The sequence below is a fragment of the Podarcis tiliguerta genome, assembly GCF_965153285.1.
Source record: "Podarcis tiliguerta genome assembly, chromosome: 12".
NCBI lineage: Eukaryota > Metazoa > Chordata > Lepidosauria > Squamata > Lacertidae > Podarcis > Podarcis tiliguerta.
This window is the reverse complement of record NC_139545.1, coordinates 27,617,341-27,642,630: the sequence shown is the minus strand read 5'-3', so window position 1 is coordinate 27,642,630 and position 25,290 is coordinate 27,617,341. Positions and strand designations below refer to the sequence as shown.

The 25,290-nt window shown below is 41.8% G+C and overlaps 1 protein-coding gene and 1 long non-coding RNA gene across 9 annotated transcripts in view; both read right to left on the bottom strand.

The window, feature by feature from the left end:
* Positions 1–24,267, bottom strand: part of SNX13 (sorting nexin 13) — a 66,483-nt gene extending 42,216 nt beyond the window's left edge. The window contains exon 1 of one of the 8 annotated variants that reach the window (XR_014503516.1): positions 23,834–24,267. Coding sequence is in view for 6 of the 8 variants with exons in the window: in XM_083405354.1 (XP_083261480.1) it covers positions 23,834–23,845 (12 nt within the window). In the remaining 2 variants the exon portion in view is untranslated. Of the gene's footprint in view, positions 1–14,670; positions 18,514–23,479 lie in introns of those variants that run through there. The other 7 variants (XM_083405354.1, XM_083405350.1, XM_083405352.1 and 4 more) reach the window with 7 other exon arrangements.
* The window catches only part of LOC310660671, a 365,222-nt gene that overhangs the window by 130,414 nt on the left and 209,518 nt on the right, over positions 1–25,290 (bottom strand). The window lies entirely within an intron of this gene.

Here is a 25,290-nt window from a genome sequence, read left to right as displayed (position 1 = left end):
ACTCAGATACATTAATGCCAAATAAGGTAATCCACAAATGGATATGCAGCCCCTAAGCCTGCCATAGGAGGTGGTCTGAAAAAAAGCTGACCGAATCGCCACAGAACAACCAATCACACAGTCGTGATATTTGTCAACAGCTTTCAGCCAGGGGGGTACCATGGGCACAATTATGTTGCTTCTTAAAGGGAAACAAAATTTATTGTGGCCAAACTTACTTTTAAACTATTCTTAACATCCAAAATTTGCAACCATGGTTAGAAGTCAGTTATGGTTTGCAAAAAAACAAAATCAAAACCCAAACCCAAACCCCAGCACTGGTGACCTAAACAATAAATATTGCTAGCTTCCAAACTGAAAGTGAAAAAGAAATGCCTTTGTAAGAAAGAAAGAAAGAAAGAAAGAAAGAAAGAAAGAAAGATGAAGAAAGGAAAAAGGAAGAGAGAGAGAGAGAGCGCGCACCAGGCAGGCAGATGGCCAGACGGGAGGGGGAACAATACAAGTCCATGAGATGCTCCTGTGATCTTCCCTAAAGGGGTAGGCCTTATTTTTCTTTTTATTATTTATATTGTACTGTCTATATACACAGAGCTTTATAAAGACAGGTTTGACTGGTCTCTACCTTAGAAGAAAGACAGAAGAGAAACATCAGAGGAACCAGGGGAAAAGAGAGGGAATGGTAAATGGGAAGAATGTGTGATTACTTCAGTTACACATACTTTAGCTTAGGGCTAAACAAGATGTGACATTAACTGTGTGAAAGGAATCAATGTGCACACTTTGTATTAGGTACTTGGCAGCAGTGGCTTAAACACTCTCTCCTCACTCTCCAAGTCTCCACAATCCCAAACCAGCCCAGGCTCCACTCAGCAAGTGCTGTTTACACTACACAGCATATGCACTTTGGCTGTAATATCACATCAAGTTTGCCCTCATTTAGAGCAAGGTACTTGGACCAGGAGAATGTTCAAAAAGATTAAATATACTAGGGAAGGGGGTTAAATTGTTCATTCTTGAGGAATCAGGAACTAGCCAGAGATATAACATTACTGGTGCAAAAAACCTAGTTCTAGAATATAGTTGACCAGTTGTGCACACAGGGTAGTGCTTGTTAAACCTTTTTCAGCCCAAGGGGCCGTTCCTTCATGGACAACCTTCTGGGGGCCACATGCCAGTGAAGGGTGTGGCCACAAACAATGGATGTGACTTTTACCTGTATATAAGAATCCCAAGGGCCAGAAGGCCTGGATACTCTCATTTGGTCCCCTGGCCAGATGTTCCCTACTCTGTGCTAAAGGTTGAACTTGGTCAGGTCAGTTGAACTTGGTTAGAGTATCATTAAATGCTAGTTAATTCTTCCACCAATATCACTGGGCTCAAAGACCTTTAATTTGGCAGCATTATTTCATTAGTGTGTGAGAAAATGCTGCAATATAAAACAGTTATGACTGCTATACAGAATTCTGTACAGACTTCTCTTCCCTTCTCCTTCCCTCTTTTCAAATGCAATCCCTGAGGGGAAGGGGGTGGGGTGAAAGCAAAACTGCAAGTCTTTTGATGCATCAGAGGTTTATCTAGGTTAGTTATGTCACTTAAGAGTTAGGATGCCAGCAGCAGCACAGCCTTTACTGTAAGAGATGTTTATGCTGCCAGTGTGCTTACTTAGCCTTAATATCATTTTGCAAGGATTTGTAAGATATACATCTTACAATATCCCAAAGCAAACATATTCCTCAGAACTGTGGTATGCATGAAAACCATATCTCTCTCTCTTTTTCTTTTTTAAGAAAATGGGAATATGAGCACCTAGGGACTTCAGTACACTTTAATGCTTACTAATTAAAATAATTACCGTACGTTCACTGGTAAATGTCAACACTACCTTCTCTACACAAGGTGCTTGTGGGCAGTATGGTTGTTTTTCTTACTTTTTTTTAAAAAAATAGTCCTTCTAACAGCAAGAGAGAACCCGGCTCTGCATTAAACAGAATCATAGAAGCAAAGAGTTTGAAGGGACCCTAGGACTAATCTAGTCTAACCCACTGCAATGTGAACACACAGCAAAATTCCAAGACTGGGGGCAATGCAGAAAGGATCTGGGATAATCTCATAATGTTTGAGAATAAAGAAAGAGAAACAAACTTCTGCTGGAACTTCTGGGCAAATTTCACCATGCTATTTCACTGAATAGTGCCTAGCTTCCCCAGTAGCAAAAGTAGGATCAAGTTGCTCCTAGAAAGAAAGCTAGAGCAATCAGTCTTTTTTTCTGCAAGACAGATAACTGAACTGTGAGTGACAGAGCTTATTTAGATGGAGCCAGCTCACTAAAAATAGAGCACACGAATCTATAAATAATTTCATGCAAAGCACAACAGAAACCATTAATTGTGCTACTGTAGGATGTGAAACTTGCCACATATGAAAATGAAGAAGAAAGATGTTCTATATAGTTTTAGTAACACATAAATGGGGGTGGGAAATATCTACAGCAGAATTGTCTTCATCATGATTGACTTTATTTCAACCACTAGGTGCCCAGGCTACTGCTGCTTTTCATTTTTCCAGGGACACTGTCGACTCGTGGAACTCACTACCCCTTGCCTAAATTGCTACATTATGTAAGGAAGACAGCATTGCTTATCAAAGGGTGATGATCCCAACCTCATAGCCTAGCCTAGGCCCTAGCCTCTTTCCCTCAAATATAGAGCCTCAATGTCTGGATTCAGTTATTTCAGACTACAGTAGGCAAATTCATTTTCTCTGCACACAGCATATAAAGGAGAAGATATATTCTGACTATGATTTTGTTCCCCATTCTCAGGAGATATATATGAGAAAGAAACAGTCAAGCACTAAATCTCCCATCTTAGCTGAAATAGTACAGTGAAACAAAAGCAACATAGCACGATATGTACTTCTGCTCCCAATATGCACACATTAGCTTCAGGCACTGAGACAATCCTGAAGGTCTGGTCACTAGACTGAATGCACAACATAAACACAGCCGCATCTGTCGTCCCTGCTATACCAGATCTTACCACATAGCCATAAACCAAATTGGACCACAGAAAAAGCAAAGAGAAAAGGTTAGTGCGTACATACTCTTGCAAAGACCACAACAGAGAACATTTGAACTTAGACTAATCCTTTTCATTTCCAAGCCAAGAGATAAAGATCACTCAGGTGCAGTTTATTGGTTAAGTAGATTATTTCTATTTTGAGTTTTACTAGTGTCACATTACTAAAAGTGGGGTTTCAAAACACACGTCACAATGCTACCAAAGTTAAGTACCTTATATCTACACTGAAAAACATGTTGAACTCTCCCGTTGAAATCACTGGAGCTTACAAATGGTTCATTCATAGATATAGATATATAGCTATAATATCACCATTCAGCTATAATCCCAGGACAGTTTATAAAACCCCCTGAAAGTTAAAATCAGCTAAAAGCCATAACATTATAAAAGCAACATCATTAAAAGTGCCGCTTAAAAGCTCAGGAAAATGAAAATTACTTTTCCTGGTGCTAAAAGAATAATAAAGTGAGAGTCAGTGCATTCAATATAGCAAAGCATAATGCAATCATAATCCCCAGTCCCCGCTAATAATGTGACAGCTTTTTTTATGAACAAACTGTAGTTTCCAAACAGTATTCAAAAGTAGCCCCAGGTTTAGAACATTATATTGGTCTAACCTGCAAGTTATCAGAGCATGGATAACTGAGGCCAGGCAATCTCTGATCACATAGGCTGGTCCCTTACCTTTCCCGCCCCGACCTGGCCACAGTGATCCATGCAACGGTCACCTCCAGGCTTGATTACTGTAATTCGCTCTACACGGGGCTGCCCTTGAAGCTGTCCCAGAAACTCCAGCGGGTGCAGAAGGCTGCAGCGAGGCTCCCCATCTGCCATGGGAGCATATTCACCCAGTGCTTTTCTAGCTGCACTGGTTCCCGGTGGAGTACAGGGTCAGATTTAAGATGCTGGTTTTGACCTTTAAAGCCCTTCACGGCCTAGGTACCCTCGTACCTACGGGACCGCCTCTCCCGGTATGCCCCACGGAGAGCCTCAAGGTCCATAAATAGCAACACCCTAGTGGTCCCGGGCCCTAAGGAAGTTAGATTAGCTTCAACCAGAGCCAGGGCCTTTTCAACTCTGGCTCCGGCCTGGTGGAACGCTCTGCCTCATGAGACCAGGGCCCTGCAGGATCTGATTTCTTTCCACAGGGCCTGTAAGACAAGAGTTGTTCCACCTGGCCTTTGGTTTGGAGCCAATTTGATTCCCTTCCCCTCTTTCTTTCTTTCTTTTTTTTTCCCTTTCTCCTCCTGCGATGAGGCTACATTTTAATATTTTAATGTTTCAATATTTTAATGTTCTATTTTAATTTTGTTTTTAAGTTGTATTCATTCAACTTATTTTTATTATTGCTTGTTAGCCGCCCTGAGCCCGGCCTTGGCTGGGAAGGGTGGGGTATAAATAAAAATTATTATTATTATTATTATTATTATTATTATTATTATTATTATTATAGCTGCAGCCCTGAACTGGTAAAAGACAGGCCTTGCTCTTTAAAAGCAGAGCAGGAGGGGCATGTCAAGTGTTGGGACAATGCCTTTGCTTAGAACTTTGCTTAAGAACTGTTGCACTGTATATCCTGTACTTGGTGGTGATACTGTTTGCTGATGTTATCAATAAAGCTTTTGGGATTTGCTTAGCCAAGCATCTTTCGTCTGAGAGTGGGAGCCTGTTACAATCCTGTTTGTAAAAGTCATTTGTATTGACTCTAGAAGCAATTTGTTCTAAATCTTGCAAGCTTTTCTTCATTCTGGTAGAGAAGACTACTGTAGGAGCAATATTTACAAATAGCCTACTGTAGAGATCAGAGCTAATCTAGGCCCATGACCACTAGCTGACCCCTCATAATTCTAGACTAGAAGCAGAAGAAATGGGTGGTCATAACAATGGCTCTTTCTGCAGACCACTCGGGAGAGTGGGGTATCTTTCATTCTTTACTAAAACACATAATCAAGTAAAATCAGTTGCTAAACCGCTAACTTCTTCAAGTTTATACATAAGATAATGGGAACTTAACTGTGGCAATCAATCAGTTCCTCTTAATATTATAACAATATTTGCTATCATTACCTCTTAGTCTGCTGGGGACAGGGAGCAAAGATCCTGGAATAACATCTGGAGACAAAATGCACCTCATTTCCACAGTCCAAACTACAATATACACTTTATAAGTGCTCAACTTTCTCCATCTAGATTGCAAGCAACTCCAAAAACATATTTTAAAACCCCGTGTTTCATAATCATTCATATAGTAATTTGGAAACAGTACTAAAACAAAAAATCTTAATGAGGAACTAGCCTATTCAATTTTAAGACCTTATTCTTTGTTATAGGTTATCTTTGTTATCTTCCCTTTATTCAAAAAGAAAAGGCAACAAGTGAAGGAGTACTTTGGAATCCACGTATGGTTTACCATTTAAATTGATTATTCCCAGAAGGAAGAAAAATCTGTTTATCAACAATAAATGGGAGATAGTACACTATAGGGAACTAAGAGATGTTTTGGGGAAATGCTAACACATTTTGTCCAAGGCTGGAAATGACAGATGGATCTTGAACAAGCCGGGACTCCAGCAAGAGTAAAATACTCAGAAAACAGGACATTTTACAATGTTGGTATAGAACTGAACATAAAAAGAATAGCCCTGTTGGATCTGGCCAATGGCTCTTCCTAGTCCAGCATCCCTGTTCTCACAGTGGCCAACCAGATGCCCATAGGAGGCCTGCAAGCAGAACTTGAGCACAAAGGCACTCTCCCCACCTGCCATTTCCAAAAACTGGCATTAAAAGTGATGTATGCCTCTCAGTAACATGTCACTTTGTTTTATGCCCTGCAGCTGCAGAAAAATAATTTTGTTTCCTGGTAGATTCTTCTCACCTTCCCACAGAGTATACTATGCAGGTATGACGTGGGCCCAAATAGATTGCTTTTTACTAGCTGGCTGAAGAAGGAACCAGTGTTTTCTTAAACTTGTAGGCACAGAACACAAACATCTTATTACCAAAACTATGGTAACAATGTTGACCATTGACTTTTGCACATAACCTGCATTCCAATTAAACTTTTTATCAGAAAAAGTTTCTATCTCATTCTCCTTCCATCTCAAGAATTATTGAAGTGCTTGTAAGTCATCGAGTCAAACATATCCAGATTAATGGTTTAAGGTGGCTTCTTACAACGTAGCATTCTTCAACACCGGAATGCTTCTAGAAAATTCCCACAGAAGCAGTTCATTGGGGGGGAACTTTTTTTAGAATTGAACATCTCCATAGATCCACCCCCCCCCCCCAAGATTGAGAGATCCAGAATACTAATCTTGCATTCTATTTTTAAATCTGTCTTTTACAGAAAACAGCATGGTTGATTAATTTTAACAACTTGCATGTTGGGTTGTACTCTTTCCTGCTGTCATGGGGACAGTATCAGGAGATATTTAAAACATCTGAAGGTGCAAATATATATGACAAAACTGGTTGTGACATGTACAATGAGTTATATTTCTCAAGAGATGTGCTAAAAGTATGAACAACTTTTGAACTTATAATAAACACAGACACTAAGGCACATGCCTGCATATTTCAAGGATCACCAGTACTGCACAAATGTATTTGACTCTTAAATAAAGCCCTGTAATAGAACTTTAATCCCTAGAGAATTCCCAAATAAGGCCAGTAGAGCTAGAGATAAATATTCATCTTTCTCTTTTCTTCCTCCTGTCCATAGCCAAGATAAGGAAAGACATTAAAAACCAAGGGCATGATTCAAACAAATGAAAACACTTTTAATTCCCATTGATTTCAACATACTATCAATTGGGTTAAAATCTCCCACTGAATTACGGGAATTCAAATGTGCTTAATTTTTGGTTGCATTGAGTCCTATCTGCCAAGTTCACTGCATGTCTTCTATTAGACTGCTAACATACCGTTTTTATAACAACCTTAAAAAGAAATTCCACAATATTGCCATTTTCCTAGCATTAAACAGGTGCATCATTAAAGAGTACTTCATTATTCAGCTGTCTTCATAATCTTTCACTTCTCTAACTAAGAACTGGTGATTATGGGCTGGCAGGCAACAAGTTCATTGTTTATTATGACAATTGGAATTGCCTTGTTCTGTTCCTGTAAGAAACTCATTGTTACAATGTAAACAGTTCAGGTCAAGGACTATTATGATCTATTAAAATAAGAGGAAGAAATAACAGTGGCTTTGAAATATTTCACCTTCAAGGAACACTGAAAACTGACTGCCAAATAAGCCATGAATGTCAGACACAGATGCATTGCACGTGGCAGATGATCCTATAGCATAATCAGCTTATTTAGAGTAGTGGCCATGCTTTCTCTGTAGCTTCACATGAATGTATTTTATTGCATACCCAGCACTCCTTCTGCAACTGTACTTCAGAAAAGCTTGTCTGTCATTATTATTCTCCCACTGAGGGACACCTGACAAGCCTTTAAGGAATCTTAAAACATAGATTGATTGATTGATTGATTGATTGATTGAATGTGCGTGTGTGCACACGTAGGGGTAAATATATTACCACAGCAAACAGTTCATGTCATGCTGCTTCCAATACTGTATCATCCAAAGTGGCATCCACAAACAATCTCACTCACCAAGGGGGAAAGCCCCTGGTCTTCTTGCAAAGTCCTTCAGCAGTTCCCAAGTACAGTTTGAAGAACAGAATGAACAGCAGGATTTTCCACCTCTGTACACTTACCAGAGGGACTGAGAAAGGAAGAGTTTCCTCTCAATACATGCAGCAGTTTGGAGAAGAGAAACATCAGGGAGAAAAAAAGAAAGGGCAGTAGCCAAATAGTGTTTGAAGGTGGGGAAGAGGACTATGCTGGACTGCATTAAGGTGCCTCTTCTCATTCTATGAACAAGTAAACAAAACTATCTGGATCCAATAGAAATCCACGAATGGAAATTTGTTAGTACAATCCTACTTGTGAATTCCCCTCCACAGTACATTCTGAGATATTTTAACTCAAAATCCTAATCAAAGTTTTACAGAACAAGTCCTGCTGAACACAATGGATTTTCAAGAACTGTGTTTAGAACCAGGATGGAAAACAGCACATCAGATTACAGTAGTATGATATAGTTCAGAGCAATGGGAATGGACGAGGAAGACCCCATAGCTGTTTTTAAAAAGGATGGTAATGTATTTCATTGCTGAGTTGCTGAAAAAAATTACCATATACCAAGGACCAGCCTGTGAAATAGCGATGATTTATTCATTACTTATTATCATCTATTTTTACAACCATGTCTTGCTTTTAATTACTGGTTAACTTCATATGCTGTAATTATATAAAGGTCTTGTTTTATTTCTTTGCATTCAAACTTCCTTAACATAGTAATTACTTGATTTTAAAATTCTATGAAATTCTGATTAAGCATAGTGTTCAAATAAAAGCTGAATTTTCAGTTATTTGCTCAAATTATTTTTCTTTCAGGCTGAATTGCAGTATTGAATTTTCTGTTTGACATTTACATTAAAACAACGATAAATAATTAAAAGAAAAATATTTTCAATTTTGGTGTGATGATTAGGGGTTCCACCAATTCTGCTCTTTGTGAAATAACAAGAGGACAATAGCATTTAGACTGACAACCTAGTCTGATGTATATTAATTAGGCTGCAATCATTGTATAAACACTTGAACTCAATAGGACTTACATCTAGTAAACATGTGTTATATTATTGGAAACAATACATGAAGGTGGTAGCCTGGGTTAGGTTTTGCAAAAGTATGAGATATTCTATAAAAATAAAAATAATGGCTTCATGAAGCCTAACATCTTCACTTCATGTTAACTATGTTTAAAAACGTTTCTTTGAATGCATAAATAATGTGTTTTAACTGTCTTGTTCAATGCTGACCAAGATGAGAACAGAAGAACTCCAACAGTATCAGTGAGTCAGCGACAAGAGAAAAAAAACAACACTGCCATAACATGCAGCCCACCTGCTTTTTCCACCAACTGCTGCTGTTTCATCAGCAAACTGACATGAAGTGCAGCCAGACTGGGACTGATTAGAAGCTAAAACCAAACACCTTCCAGGTGGAGCTCACTAAAACTGATCTGGCTGTGGGAGGCAACTTGTGGGCTGATCCTGTTGAGGAAACAGCAAAGGGAGTTAACCCTTTACGGACTCATCATGGGGACAGGGCACACCCCCCCATTCTCCACAAGCTGGTGGATGGTTTATTAGAGTAGCTCATAGTGGAACTCTGCGAACTACATAGTGCTTCATTCAATGACAGTGCAAGTGAACATACTTCAGTTCTTTCTGGTGAGTGGCAGGGTTGAACTTATGTGAGACATAAATTAGGAACCTAAATATTTTGTGAATATCTTGAGTTTTAAGGTGAATTATAAACTGCAGTTGTATACTATAGGCAGTGTTTTTTTCTGGGGCGATGCAGACCCCTAAACATTTTGTGAATCTAAGTTTGGCCTCATTGAGGGACAGTATTTCAACATGAGTAGGAAAATGAGAGTACCCATAAACACTTTTTTTTAGAAAAAAAAGCACTGACTAGAAGTATAGTACACTTTTGAAGGTTTAAATGTTTTTACTAGCTTAAAAGCTTATCACACTATTTAAAAGTTTATTACACTATTTATTATTTTGGTTATCTGCAACTAGTTTTCTGCAACTATTACTATTGCTTTGCATATACAGTTGTACCTCTGCTTACGTTTGGATACGTAAACTTCGGGTTGCGAATGGGGCAAACCCGGAAGTGTATACTTCCGGGTTTCAATGCACGCATGCACAGAAGCCTTCTGCACATGTGTGCAGAAGCGCTGAATTGCGCTGCGTGGGTGCGCAGAAGGGTGCCTGCAGTTACAAAGTTTTCAGGATGCAGCCGGGCCTCCGGAACAGATTCCGTTCGTAACCAGACGTACCACTGTATTGATGCTGAGCACTTTAAGTACCTTGCTCATATGACACAATTTAATAATTCTATTTGCATTTTTTATATGTACCAATGTGATTCACTGCATTATAGCTGTTTTTGTTAATTAGATATTTAGTATTATGTGCCTGCATGAGCTGAAAATGAGACTAAGGTGCCTTTACTGGTAGTGAATAGGAGGTATGTCACAGTATGGCATTGGGAAACTCTGGGCAAATTAAGAAAAGGGATGGCAGAAGCAGCATCTGCTTCCGTGGCCAGGCTGCTCCCCCCCATCATCTTTGTTTTGCATGTTTAGATGCCAGTTGAATATATTTTTGTTTATGCAGACTTTTACAAACTGAGGTTAGTTTGCTTTAATACAGCTGAAGATAGTGGTATATTGTGTTTAATGGTTCTGAGTTTTGCTGATGTTACAGTATATTGGTTATTGCTAGGTTTTATTTAGAATACTTATTCCCCACCCCCTATTTTATTGTGCATTGCCCTGGGCTCCCTTGGGAGGAAGGGCAATCTAGAAATGTAACAAATACCGGTAATTCATCCCAATACAGTTGATGACGATTTCAGGTGGGGGTTCCATTCCCAGCCCCTGCGTGCCTCGCCCCTGTCCTAGTCACTGTCTGTATACATTATTTTGCATCTTACACTGAATTTTATCGGCCACTAAGCTGTTGTTTGCCCACTGGGCTCTTTGGAGCTGTTCAATCAGGTTGAGATATTACTGCACTGGGTGATTTTGTCAACCAGGTTTATTGATACCTGAACCCAAATGTCTTTTGACCATCTCCAGGTAGGACTATGAAAGTCACTGCTTCGCAGGGTAGACAACATTAAGCTAGATGGACCAGGAGTGAGACTTAGCATAAAGCAGCTTCCTATGTTCCTATGATTGCAGACTGACCTGGCATAAATTACTGAGACCTAAATTGATGAACTGCCCTACTGTGACCCAGCTGTATCTATCTGGCTATCTGGTATAGCACCAATCTAGACCAGAAGGGCGAGGAGAGGATCAATAAGAGTTGTTGGGCAAAAAACCCTCGTGGTCCCTTCCAACTCTATGATTCGATTCAATTTGATTCTCTCTCTCTAATATGATGAATTCCTCTCGGGGTGAATTCTTCTCCCAATAGAGATTAAGCATGCTCAGTGTTGACAGAACGCAGAATCTGTCCTGGGCTGCTCTGAGAAATTCCCTATCCCTGAAGGCAGCCTTCCCAAGCTGCTTCCCTGACTGTTGTGCCTGCTAGCTGGAACTGATAGGAGTTGAAGTCCAACAACATCTGGAGGACACCAGCTTGAGGAAGGCTGCTTCCTTTGCGTTTTTTCCTACAGATTTTACAGAATCACTGTGTTTTAATTGAGGGTGCTAGCTGTGGTGCTGCCACAATACTACCTTTTCTCTTCCACAAGAAAACAAGAGTGAGAGTAGGACGCAGTCAATAATCTGCAATATGCTTGCATTAGCAAATTAGGAATTAGGGTGGATATTTATAGGTGGCTAAGATTTTCTGCACATGTCAGGAAGAAAGCAATTTAAATCATATGCATACACAGTAAAGTACATATTAAAGCTTAATTCATAAATTCCACTTCCTGTGATCTGAGCAAGGGGAGACAATGAATTATGACACATGCAACATACCTCAAATTCAAAAACAGGGATTCAGCCAACTGTATCCCATAGTTACTTCCAAATCAAGGGTCATGGAAATTCTACATTCCAACTCCAAAATACATCAAGCAAAGAGATTCAAGTTCCAAAACTAAATGTGTGCTTAAGATTCTAGGCTTAGACTACAAACCTGTGCATAGATCCTACTTATTTGGCAGTACCACTGAACTCACCAACATCTACTTCTGAAAGCGCTTACTGAGAACTGCACTTTTAGCATGTCAGCTAAGCTCACCCTTGATGTCTGGGATAAAGGAGAGCTCAAGATTACAAAACCTTATATTGTTTCTATGTAGCTGCTTTTCAGTTATGATCTAATTCCACCTATGCCCACAACATAGAATTAATTAAATTTCAAACCTGTTGTCTTCCAAATAAAGACATCTGAGTCAACTAAATTTAAGCAATTAACATAAAGACATAAGTGAACAGTGCTATGTATAACAAAGCATTATATTGCTCCAAATGATACTGACCTTCATCTAAACACTACATTACTATTTATGTTGTCTATTATGGCATTTACCTTGTGACATCAACCTTCTATTATTTTAATGCTATACCATTAGATGAAATGGTGCTGTTGCTATCATGGACAAGTGAAACAGCAACATAAAGCTAATGTTGAAACAACTACTAGGCAAGTAAGAAATACAGGACCTCAAACTGGTAACTAGGTATTACACCCATGGGTGATTAGTGTTATCACGATGCTCTATTATTTAGAAATAATTTCAGCAATATAAGTTACTATCTCTCATGATGTACCTGCAGTAATATACAAACAGGTTCAATATACAGTGGTACCTTAGGATGTGAACGGGATCCGTTCCGGAGCCCCATTCGCATCCTGAATAGAACGTAAGATGCCACAGCGTGTCTGCGGGTCACGTTTTGCCATTTCCACGCATGCGCGAGACGTCATTTTGACCATCTGCGCATGCGGCGAAACCCGGAAGTAACGTGCTCCGTTACTTCCGGGTTACCGCGAAGCGCAACCCGAAAATACTTATCCTGAAGCATGAAAACTCAGCAGTGGCCAGAAGATTGGAGAAGGTCAGTCTACATCCCAATCCCAAAGAAGGGCAGTGCTAAAGAATGCTCCAACTACCGCACAATTGCACTCATTTCACACGCTAGCAAGGTTATGCTTAAAATTCTTCAAGGAAGGCTCAAGCAGTATGTGGACCGAGAACTCCCAGAAGTGCAAGCTGGATTTAGAAGAGGCAGGGGAACCAGAGACCAAATTGCAAACATGCGCTGGATTATGGAGAAAGCTAGAGAGTTCCAGAAAGACATCTACTTCTGCTTCATTGACTATGCAAAAGCCTTTGACTGTGTCGATCACAGCAAACTATGGCAAGTGCTTAAAGAAATGGGAGTGCCTGATCACCTCATCTGTCTCCTGAGAAATCTCTATGTGGGACAAGAAGCTACAGTTAGAACTGGATATGGAACAACTGATTGGTTCAAAATTGGGAAAGGAGTACGACAAGGCTGTATTTTGTCTCCCTGCTTATTTAACTTATATGCAGAATTCATCATGCGAAAGGCTGGGCTGGATGAATCCCTAGCCGGAATTAAGATTGCTGGAAGAAATATCAACAACCTCAGATATGCAGATGACACAACCTTGATGGCAGAAAGTGAGGAGGAATTAAAAAACCTTTTATTGAGGGTGAAAGAGGAGAGCACAAAATATGGTCTGAAGCTCAACATCAAAAAAACGAAGATCATGGCCACTGGTCCCATCACCTCCTGGCAAATAGAAGGGGAGGAAATGGAGGCAGTGAGAGATTTTACTTTCTTGGGCTCCATGATCACTGCAGATGGTGACAGCAGCCACGAAATTAAGAGACGCCTGCTTCTTGGGAGGAAAGCAATGGTAAACCTAGATAGCATTTTAAAAAGTAGAGACATCACCTTACCAACAAAGGTCCGTATAGTAAAAGCTATGGTTTTCCCAGTAGTGATGTATGGAAGTGAGAGCTGGACCATCAAGAAGGCTGATCGCCAAAGAATTGACGCTTTTGAATTATGGTGCTGGAGGAGACTCTTGAGAGTCCCATGGACCGCAAGAAGATCAAACGCATCCATTCTTAAGGAAATCAGCCCTGAGTGCTCACTGGAAGGACAGATTGTGAAGCTGAGGCTCCAATACTTTGGCCACCTCATGAGAAGAGAAGACTCCCTGGAAAAGACCCTGATGTTGGGAAAGATGGAGGGCACAAGGAGAAGGGGACGACAGAGGACGAGATGGTTAGACAGTGTTCTCGAAGCTACAAACATGAATCTGACCAAACTGCGGGTGGCAGTGGAAGACAGAAGTGCCTGGCGTGCTCTGGTCCATGGGGTCACGAAGAGTCGGACACGACTGAACGACTAAACAACAACAATGACTGTATAAAGGTTTTTCCCCATTACAACCACAAGCAAAGTTCATTAAGAAAGAGACAAGCAAAGGCAGATTGATCCCTGGATTATTTGCATTGCAGAGGCATGTTTTCTGGTTCCCAATTATTTAACAACTACAACACACACACAAACCCCTCAAAGTAATTGTCAATGAGACTGTTAGAATTTCCTGATCTGTGGTAACTCAGGTGTATATTTGTACTTATATATGCAAGTTCCTCTAGTTCACAGTTCATTGGGTTTAGTACATAATTGGCCCCATCCTCCAGCTGGGTCCCATTGGTGAACCTCAGCATTCCTGCAAAAAACAAAATAGATCTCACCACCCTGAAGTCTGCCCATGTCTGCATTAAACAAAAATAGAAGCTTGTGAAGATGAGACTTGTGCCTCATTATTTCAAGTTGACATAATATTTTAAACTACAAAAATAGAATCAGTCTATTAAAAGTTCTAGAATTACACTGAAAAGAGATTTAAAACTTAACAATTTATTATTATTATTAACAAGAACAATGACTTTAGAATATGGAAAGCATGTTGAGATGACTACCTACCAAAGTTGGGTGAGAAAAGCAACTAGAGCATTTGAATTAATGATGATGGAAGGAACAGGGAAGATGTACTGATAATCATATTGCTTTGTCCATCTCCTTTTAGTTTTTGACTGTTCTAAGATCCCCATTTAGCACTCTTCACCAGCACTTGCTTCTGAAACAAAACTAGATAGATACTAAAGGCAACATATTTCGAGCCATCTGCATCACTAATGAACATTTTATAAGGGTCAACCTTCCCATCTTAAAGTGCTTTGTTAAAAGCCAAACATTGATGTAAGCATTACAACAGACACATATAGAAGCACTAGCCTAGCAGCCATAGGAAGCCACGAATTCCATGGAAGGCAAGTGTACAGAATTACCTGGTCATCTTGTGATCAGCTGTTTAAAAGTTCACTTGACCTGATAGCATTTAATAATGTATTGTGACTATTGAGGAAATACTGTTTTGAGAAGTTCTTTTCTCAGGATTAATGTACATTTTTGGTACATGTCAGACAGTGAGAAGGTTTCATGGAAGGACCCCATCCCTCCTCCAGCAGCCCACTTTGTCTCTGTACCACCTGAAGAATGGAAGTCTACTCTTTTACAATCTGAAGCAGACTCGCAGATCACTCATTCCTCCTCCGCTAGTCCACTTGTTATAAGGCTTTTTTATTTGCCTGCTAAGAGGCTTAACCTCCTTAAGGGCCAGCATGGAAAAGCAGGCTGCTAATTTCTTAGCAAACTAGTAAGAAAAGGGACTGCAGTCTAGTAATTATTCCAAGCTTATTTACAAGGCTGCAGTATAGTACCTTTCAACAATGCACATGACATTACACATGATGATACTTTAAGACTATTAACAATGCACGTGACAATACTTCAAATCCAGTGGCAGCCTACAAGAGAATAGTAAAATTATAAGTGGCTTATAACTAGCAACTAAGATTGATATCAAGAAGTTTTTACCACTTAACGCCCTAATTCTAAGTATCTGCATATTTGCCTGCAATACTGCATGTTTTGCAATTATATGCTTACTTGGTCATAGCAGCAGCTACACACAATCCTAACGACTTATTTCTCACCACTCATGTTCCTGTGTCAAGCCATCAGTTTTACAAAGAAGGGCCAATGCCCCCGTGCTCAAAAGCCCAAGAGTAACCCGTGCATTCTAAGATTAGATATTTTCAGCCAAGCATTTGCAGCAGCAGAAGTATGAAGTCAGGAACTTTTTCTTCCTGGGTGTGGTAGTCATGGGTTATGCTGCTAGTGAGCAACTGCTACCAGAGTACAGGCAGCACCAGTGGCATAGTGTGCATGGAATTCTGTGTGCAACTGCAACCAGCCATGACCAATGCAAGCTGGTGTCCACTGGGGTAGGTTGAACAGTGGGAAGGGCAGTTAACAGCAGGCAGAGCCAGGGCTAACAATAGGCAGGGCTGGTGGTAGGCAAAGCACTGCAAATTTGCACTTGTACATGTACTCCAATGACTGCAAGTCTAAATGAACACAATGAAGTTTCTTTTGAGTAAAAATGCATATGTTTGTGTTAGAAATCACATTATAATAAATAATTACATATAGTGCTACCATATCATTCATATAGAGAAGTCAGAAAATATTACCTTCAGAAACGAATTTATTTTACCACACCAAGTCCAATCCAATGTATGTTTACTTGTGCCATCCAATAATGCTTATGGTTCCCATGCCACTACTCTCTCCACCATCTGCCCCCAAAAGTGGGTATCTGCAGCTGGTTGACAGTTTTTCCAGTCCAAGGTGTCCAGGACTAGTTTCTTTAAGAGTGATTGATCATTACAGGAACCACTGCCTTATGCAATGAAACATTCACCACGCTCTGAACCCAACCAGTCAACACCCACTCAACTAGATTTAATATGCCTTGAAGGCACATGGTCAGATGTGATAGCCACCAGCCCCTTAGCCACATCAGCTGACCGCATGGACTGAAAATAATCCCACAACATGCGGGATAGACTTTGGTGTTTGTCTTTTTTTTCCCTGGAGGGTTATGGGGGTATATATACCCAGGCAGTAGTGATGCAGACTCCAAGGAGGTAGACATAACATGGGGGGAAAGGTTAAAGAAGAGTGCCTCTGGCTCTGGGTTGCAAGAGTGGCAGAGTACTGTCCTCTTTGCCCTTATAGGCCAATCACTCAGTGGGCACTTGGAAAGGGGTTGCTAAACACAAAAAGGCAAAGTTTTCTGTGTGCATGATCACATATTATCTCATATTGTATCCTCTGCTTGACGTAACAAACAGGATGACAATGTGGTCCTAATGCAAAGGCCTGGAGAGCAAATAACAAGGTGTCACCCAGCTTGTTTTCACAGTCAGCTCTTAAAATCTATAATAGATGTATGACTCAGTTATGGTGTTTCACAATTGTGCTTGTCTATGCAGTTATAAATCACATGAGAAAGGCCTATAGTGTTTGAACTTTTCGCTTATACTTTATAAATATACCAGAATTTTCTTTAGTCTGCAAAATTGTACGGTAATTGTTTTATTTAAAGTCAGTGTTAGACACAATTCTCTATCTCTGTGGATATATAAACATCAGAACTACTACTTAGATAGGTTCCTCAACATAGGAAAAAATATGCTCTTCAAAATATATTTGCACTAGGTAGAATAAAATAAAATTTTGTGACAACAAGCTACAGCTGATGGTGCAAAAATACTGAGAAACTCCCATATTCTGCATTAGGAAAAATGTGTTATTTAAATACATTGTGCCAGTTCAAATTTGCACAAGTTTAGATGGTAAGCATAAATTAATGCTTGGATGGCTGGGAAATCAAGCATGGATGGCTGGGAAATCAATAACCATAAGCATAGAGCCAAGGCAGTGGTGGACCTCAGCATCTCAAATTTCAGCGGCACCCTGTGAGATGCCAAAAGCCAGCCCTGCCCCGCCCTCCTGTCTCTCACCTTTCATTGGAGTAAAAGTGCCCCAGAACAGAAGCTCCATGCCTGATGCAATCGCAGCAGTCATGCTCCCCTACAGCTGCCTCTGGGCGAGGTATACACTTGGAAGTAAGGAGGAAATTGTATGTATCACCTGGAAACTATATAGTACCCTTTCTTTGACTATTACACACCCTGTCCAGAGCACTTCTAGCATCCAAGCATCTATCCAAAAAACCGGATGCTGGTGTTGTGAAACCTAGTACATAGCAGTGCTTAAAGTTCTGATCAGTTGACTGGGGTCTGCTAAGCACTGTGACCATGTTTTGTAAACTCCAACTATCAGCAAATTGTCAGGGCTTGCAAAACTCCAAGCATGGGCCTTCACGTATCCTCACTGTGCCTTTATCTACATATTTTGATTTCAGTGTCATTGTGGCATCAGTTGATTGCAGAAATAGTGAGGGAGGTAACAACACAGCCTGCTGGCAAAATCCAATTTCCTACCCATTATAGTGGGTGATACTTAGTAAGTCAGTAGACATACTGAAGTCAACAGACTAACGTCAATGGAGCCATTGAGAGTATGACCAATGTTGAATATAACCCAATAGCTTTAGTTATTTAAAACTAGCCATTTCTGACTTTTGTACTTTTTTACCAACTTAATTTTATGACTGATATAGGCAGGACTGTGAGCATGTAATTGCTTTGATTTATTCATCATAGTTTGTCCTACCCCAAGCAAGACTGCAAAGATGCAGTTTGCATATATAAATTCTAGTAGAGATAAGACAATCATTGTTATTGGTACCCATATCTATTAATATGGTGTGAATAATAGCAATAGAATGATAGAACTATTCAGCTTTATCTAATAATTTATAGCTTATTTTCAAAAGTAGAGTCTGGCTCCCTTCAAGAAATGTAGACAGTCAGCAATTCTCCTATTCCCAGAAATAATATGTCCTAATTTTAGTTCTATTATGTCATTAATCAGAACATCAAAAATGTGTAGGCTGTGGACCATGTGATAAGCAGACTGATGTTTCTAAATGACTTGTGCTTTTGCTTCTTTCAACTTTTAAGCTCGGAAAATCTAGAAGAAGAAGAAGAAGAAGAAGAAGAAGAAGAAGAAGAAGAGTTTGGATTTGATATCCTGCTTTATCACTACCCAAAGGAGTCTCAAAGTGGCTAACATTCTCCTTTCCCTTCCACCCCCACAACAAACACTCTGTGAGGTGAGTGAGGCTGAGAGACTTCAAAGAAGTGTGACTAGCCCAAGGTCACCCAGCAGTGGAGTACATGCGGAGGAGCAGAGACACGAACCCGGTTCACCAGATTACGAGACTACCGCTCTTAACCACTACACCACATTGGCTCTCCAATCTAGACCAAATCATTATGCAGTTTGACAGTGATCTCTTCTGATGATGGTTTTTGTCAACCAAATCAGTCCCAGCCCATGCTGCTATATTAGCAATAATCTGGTGGACCTGGAAAACTAGAGGACCAAAGTTATAATAACATGATTAATGGCCAGCCCATCAGCCTTAGAAAAGACTGGGTCATCAAACGTTGTATTTCTTATAATACAGATGTGAATGCCCATATCTCATAACCTTTTGATTCAAAAGAGCAAACTACAACAAGAGAGCAGTGAGCTCCAAGATCCTTATTGTTGTTGTTCAGTTGTTTAGTTGTGTCCAACTCTTTATGACCCCATGGACCAGAGCACACCAGGCACTCCTGTCTTCCACTGCCTCCCACAGTTTGGTCAAACTCACATTAGTAGCTTCGAGAACACTGTCCAAACAACTTGTCCTCTGTCGTCTCCTTCTCCTTGTGCCCTCAATCTTTCCTCACACACCACATAAGGATCCCACAGCTATACAAATTCTGGAGCTGACAATCAATGGGAACAAGTTTTTTGGTGGTGGGAGGAGAAAACCAGAGCAGGTGAAAGATGTCCACCCTCTCCTGCCCCGGCTGCAGTGAGCTGGCAAAGGCATAGGAAACGGTTCTAACTCTACCATGGAATATTCACGAACACATGCATTGCTTTGCAATACTCCCCTCCCACTATAGACCCTGCTACAAATATTAGCAAAACAAAGGTCTAGTAGACAAATATCAATCTTATATTTGAGAATGATGAATATTTGTGTTTCATTAATCAAAACTGACTAGAAGTTGTGAACTTGTTAAGAGCGGTAGACTCGTAATCTGGGGAACCGGGTTTGCTTCCCCACTCCTCCACATGCAGCTGCTGGGTGACCTTGGGCTAGTCACACTTCTCTGAAGTCTCTCAGCCCCACTCACCTCACAGAGTGTTTGTTGTAGGGGAGGAAGGGAAAGGAGATTGTGAGCCGCTTTGAGACTCCTGAAGGGAGTGATAAAGCGGGATATCAAATCAAACTCTTCTTCTTCTTCCAAACTTTGCCAATGTGGATAGCATACCACTTGTAAGTTAGAGTGGTGAGTTCAGGGAGGGAAACTTTGTAACTATAAGAAATGTTGGTACTGGTGATCCCCTTTTCCTGGAAATTTGCTGAGTGTGTTTATTTGTTTAATTTTAAGTTGCACAGGCTTCCATTGCAGGCATTTCAGGTACATGATATTCCATTCAAGGTAGAACTAGGTAATCTATTTGGTTCTCTCCAGTGTTATGAACTTTGTAAAAAATGGCAGGGAGGGGGAAATTTCTATAAAAATGCATGGGGGGATTAGTACTAAAATATCAGCAAGGAAACCTGGGACTGATTGAATAAGTTCAGTCAAACATGCACAACTACTATCCAATGAAAGCACCAGTAAAACTGTGTTACAATACTTATTAAACAAGTATTGATACTCAGAAGCTATTTTAGGACTGTAGACCTACACATTAGGGACTAAGCCTCAATGAACAGAGCAGGACACACTTTCAAACAAACATGTATAGGGCAGTGCTGTAAGCAATTTAAAGATGACATATGTGTAATACTTCATGCTCACACTTTTCTGATTACCCCCAAGCTAGATCTTTTAATCAAAATGAGTTGCAAGGCTGATACAGAGGTTGGGTGCCAGTGCTGCTTCTAAGTTCCTTTCATTTTACATAGATAGCAGTATTAGTCAAGTGCTCACTGTGCAAGGCATCTCCGTCTCCAGCTCTTATGCTGATAGAAATCCACTAGCACTACCCTGCACCTTTCATTCTGGAATGTACATATCTGAACAAAATGAAAGAGACAGATCAAAATAGAAAGTTCCTGTGTGTCCGACACGTACCAAAAACGTACATAAATCCTGAGAAAATAACTTCTCAAAACAGTATTTCTTCAATAGTCACAATACATTATTAAATGCTATCAGGTCAAGTGAACTTTTAAACAGCTGATCACAGGATGAACAGGAAATGTAAATAAAAAATGTATTTTACTGCATAGTTAACAAGTATGCATCTGCCTCACAATGATTAGGTGCAGCCTTAGGCGAATCATTATATATTAGTCTCAGCCAATATGCAATGTGGAAATAATAAGAGTGAATTTCCATACAGGCCTATTGTAAGCATTATCAAGGCATATATGTGAAGCACTTTAGAGCGCTCAAAGCACTGCAATAAATACTATCTGTTACTATCCGCTAATAATTTTTTTATACACCACTTCAGAGAATAATATGTTTGCACCTATCTCCACTGTCAGAGGCATTATGCCTCTGAATACCAGTTGCTGGGAACTGCAATGACTACTGTTGCTCTCATGTCCTGTTTGCTGGCTTCTCGTAGGCATCTGGCTGCAAATTTGAGAACAGGATGCAGGACAAGATGGGCAACTGACCTGATTCAGCAGTTTCTTCTTATGTCATCATTTCTGTTGGTGAAAAAGCAAGCAAGCTTCCAAATTACATGGAAATGTCTAGTGCCGGCAGCAGTAACCATGTTATTTGGTTGTCACGTATAGTTAAAAAGTTAAAGGTACCCCTGCCCGTACGGGCCAGTCTTGACAGACTCTAGGGTTGTGCGCCCATCTCACTCAAAGAGGCCAAGGGCCAGCGCTGTCCGAAGACACTTCCGGGTCACGTGGCCAGCGTGACATCGCTGCTCTGGCAAGCCAGAGCCGCACACGGAAACGCCGTTTACCTTCCCGCTAGTAAGCGGTCCCTATTTATCTACTTGCACCCAGGGGTGCTTTCGAACTGCTAGGTTGGCAGGCGCTGGGACCGAACAGCGGGAGCGCACCCCGCCGCGGGGATTCGAACTGCCGACCTTTCGATCGGCAAGCCCTAGGCACTGAGGCTTTAACCCACAGCGCCACCTGCGTCCCATCACGTATAGTTACTGTCACGTATAGTTACTGAATTCATATACAGTGGTACCTCGGGTTAAGTACTTAATTCGTTCCAGAGGTCCATACTTAGCCTGAAACTGTTCTTAACCTGAAACACCACTTTAGCTAATGGGGCCTCCTGCTGCTGCTGCACTGCGGGAGCACGATTTCTGTTCTCATCCTGAAGCAAAGTTCTTAACCTGAAGCACTATTTCTGGGTTAGCGGAGTCTGTAACCTGAAGTGTATGTAACCTGAAGCGTATGTAACCCGAGGTACCACTGTACTGTACATAATCCTCAGATTCATACATTACAGTTTGAAATGACATGAAAGCAGCAGCAAGGTATCTTATTAATCATTTCTTTTGCAGAATTTAATGACAAGAGTGCATCAATTGCTTTGCAACCAGAAACCCCAGTTGCACTTATCAATTAAAAGAATTTAGGGGAGCAGGGTTGAGAAAACCCACTGCCCTGGACTCCACGAAGCTGGTCCCACTTAGGAATAGGCAATACTAATGATCTCAGAGTATGAAGGAGCTTCATATGTTCAGTATGGTCCAAGCCAATACCTTTAGGGTCACGGCACTGGTGAGCGACTTGAGTTATCACAAGGTATTCAATGTATTATTCAACAATACCTTTGACCCGTTAACCACCAGCAGCTGGACCACTTAAGTATCCAGAAAAATACAACAGCAAAGAATTAGCAGCCTCGTGCAACTTCTGTGTAACTTAAAAGCTTGATGACACTTTTGCGGAAAACATAACAAGGTGGCAATCCTATGCACACCTACCTGGGAATAGTCCCACTGAACACAATGGGGCTTACTTCTGAGTCACTATACGGTACATAGGTCTGCACTAAAAGAGTGTTTGCTCCTTAACCTGGAAGAACACAGCTAGCACACTTTATACCAAAAGCATAACACTAGCATTCAATCAAGTTGCTGCTGCTATTATTTACTTAGTACAGGAAGTCATTTTTATTCCTCCCCCCCAATAACAAGTCTCAAAGCAGCTTGACAAAAATAAAAACAAAAACCAGACAACAGAGAGGACAAAACACATGAAATGCTTTTCCGGCAACACATTTGTAAGGGCCCCAAGTCCTACCCACTCCACCAAAAGATGAGCAGCAACACAGGAGGCAACACTCACAAACCACAATTCTAATTACAGTACCCTAAAAAGTTTAAGCCATTGAGGCTGGCTGAGTCCAAGCAGCAGGCAGTCCTGAGAAAACAAGACTTGAGTTCCTGTCCCATCACACACCCCCAAACCACCCTAAAAAAATAATAATAATTCGGGGTTGCTTCTTTTACACTGAGAAAGTTCCGTAACATTACCACCGCCAAGAACAATACTATCAACAACTCGCTTCGCTTTCTCTTTACGAGATATGCTGCAGGGTCACATGAGTGAAACTGAGGGAGATAAGGAAAGTGCCGAGCTGGTGGCCGCCTCTCTCTCGGCTCGGGGTAATAAAGCTGCCCCGGTGCTCGTCAGTTAACCCTGGGGGGAGGGGAGACCCCGAGAAGGGATGGAGAAGGAAATCCAGGTGCGGACCTGCATCCGGAGGCCAACGCCTCCCGAAGGAGGCCTACCGGGAGCAGCCGGGCATTCAGCTTCATCACACCGACGTCCTTATGAAACGACCCAAAGCCACCCTCGGCCGGCTTGCAGAGGGGCGGCAGCAGCACCCACAAGGGCCCGCGGGGGTAAAAAAAACAACTATCCAGAGACCCAACGGCCCTCGCCGCCGTGGAAACGGGGCCCGAGGAGTCTCTCGCGGGCGGCTGGCCGCTGTCACGAAGGCAGGACCTCTCGGAGCGCCGCGCAGGGCGAGCGGCCTGCAGCCTCCGGGCCCCTTTTTCTCCTCCGCCGCCGCTGCCCGGTCCGTCTCGCCTGCGGCTCTCTTACCTCAGCTAACATCCTTGCTCGCGGTGGGAGCCTCCGGCTCTAGCCCCGCCGCATGGTGTTGCAGCTCGCAACGTCTGCCCGGGGCCACCGCCGCCCGCCGCAGGGGGAACGGCGCCAGCCGGCTGCCACCCTCCTCAGCGGTGCCTCCGTAGCGCCAAGCCCACAGCAGCCGACGCCGCCTCCGCAGGTCGCTCAGGAGAGGCGGCCATCTTGAGGAGGCTGCGCGAGACGCCGCCGACGCTGCTGCCGCTGCTACTCTCGCCGGCGCGGCCGCCCATTGGGGCGGCGAGACACTGCTGGGCAGGCCTCTCTCTGGCCAGGCCGCCTTGCCGCCTCCCTCCTCCGCCCACAACCGCTTCCCCTCACGCAGGCACGGGCTGAGGGCGGGCTCGCTGCCTCTCTCTCGACTCGCCCCTCAAGCGACGCGGGTCTGGAGCGGCGGGACGTGAGGAAAGGGCGATGGAGTGGGACAGGCCAGTCAGTATGTGGCGCGCTGTGAGAGACTTGAGGAGAGCTGGGCTCACGTTCACAAAAACTTGCCGAGGTCGTTGTGAGGAGTTCCTTGCAATTTGGACTGGTGGCAAAAAGTCAGTCATGATTGGAGGCGGGAGAGAGAAATGGCTCTAGGACAAGTTGGAGGCACAAACCTCCTCTGGACGCGCTTTCTATGGAGTATGGCCCACTGTGTGAATGCAAGTGGGGTCCAGCTTCTGCTTAGGAATGTGCTGCCCGTCCGAATTCCAAAGGAATCTGTTCCTTTCTTAATAATAATACTAATAATAATTTTAATAATAATAATTTTTATTTAAACCCCACCCTCCCTGGCCAAAACTGGGCTCAGAGCAGCTAAAATCAAATGTATAACGTATTAACATAAAATCAGACAATCAATTCAAATACATATGATCACGCCTCCCCCAGACAGGGCCTTTTTCTCACACCCCTTTCAGCACTTGCTTATGGGTGTCGTCTTCTTTGGTGATCACTCCTAGCCAAGTAAGATTGTATTCCATGAACATGATCTTAACAGTGAGTCCGTAAGTGATTGTGGAGGCCAATTCTGGACCCACACGTCCTTCCATAGTGGGGACATAGGTTTCCGGGCGAGAGTTGGTCATGGTGAGGGTTTGCCAAGTGTGCCTTCCTCTTAGCACATTTCTCCCAGTTGTCGGTGTTTATACTACATTTTTTTACATTTGCCTTGAGAGAATATTTGAACCTCTCTTGTTGACCACCAGCATTACGCTTTCCATTCTTAAATTGGGAATAGAGTAGTTGCTTAGGAAGACGATAATCTGGCATCTGCACAACATGATCAGTCCAATGAAGTTGATGTTGAAAAATCATTCCCTCGACATTGGTGATATTTGCTTCTTCCAGTACGCTGGGTGTCATCTAGTGATGGTTATAAAACACGCTCCAGACTTTGTATGGAAAGGGAATGAATGAACACCTGA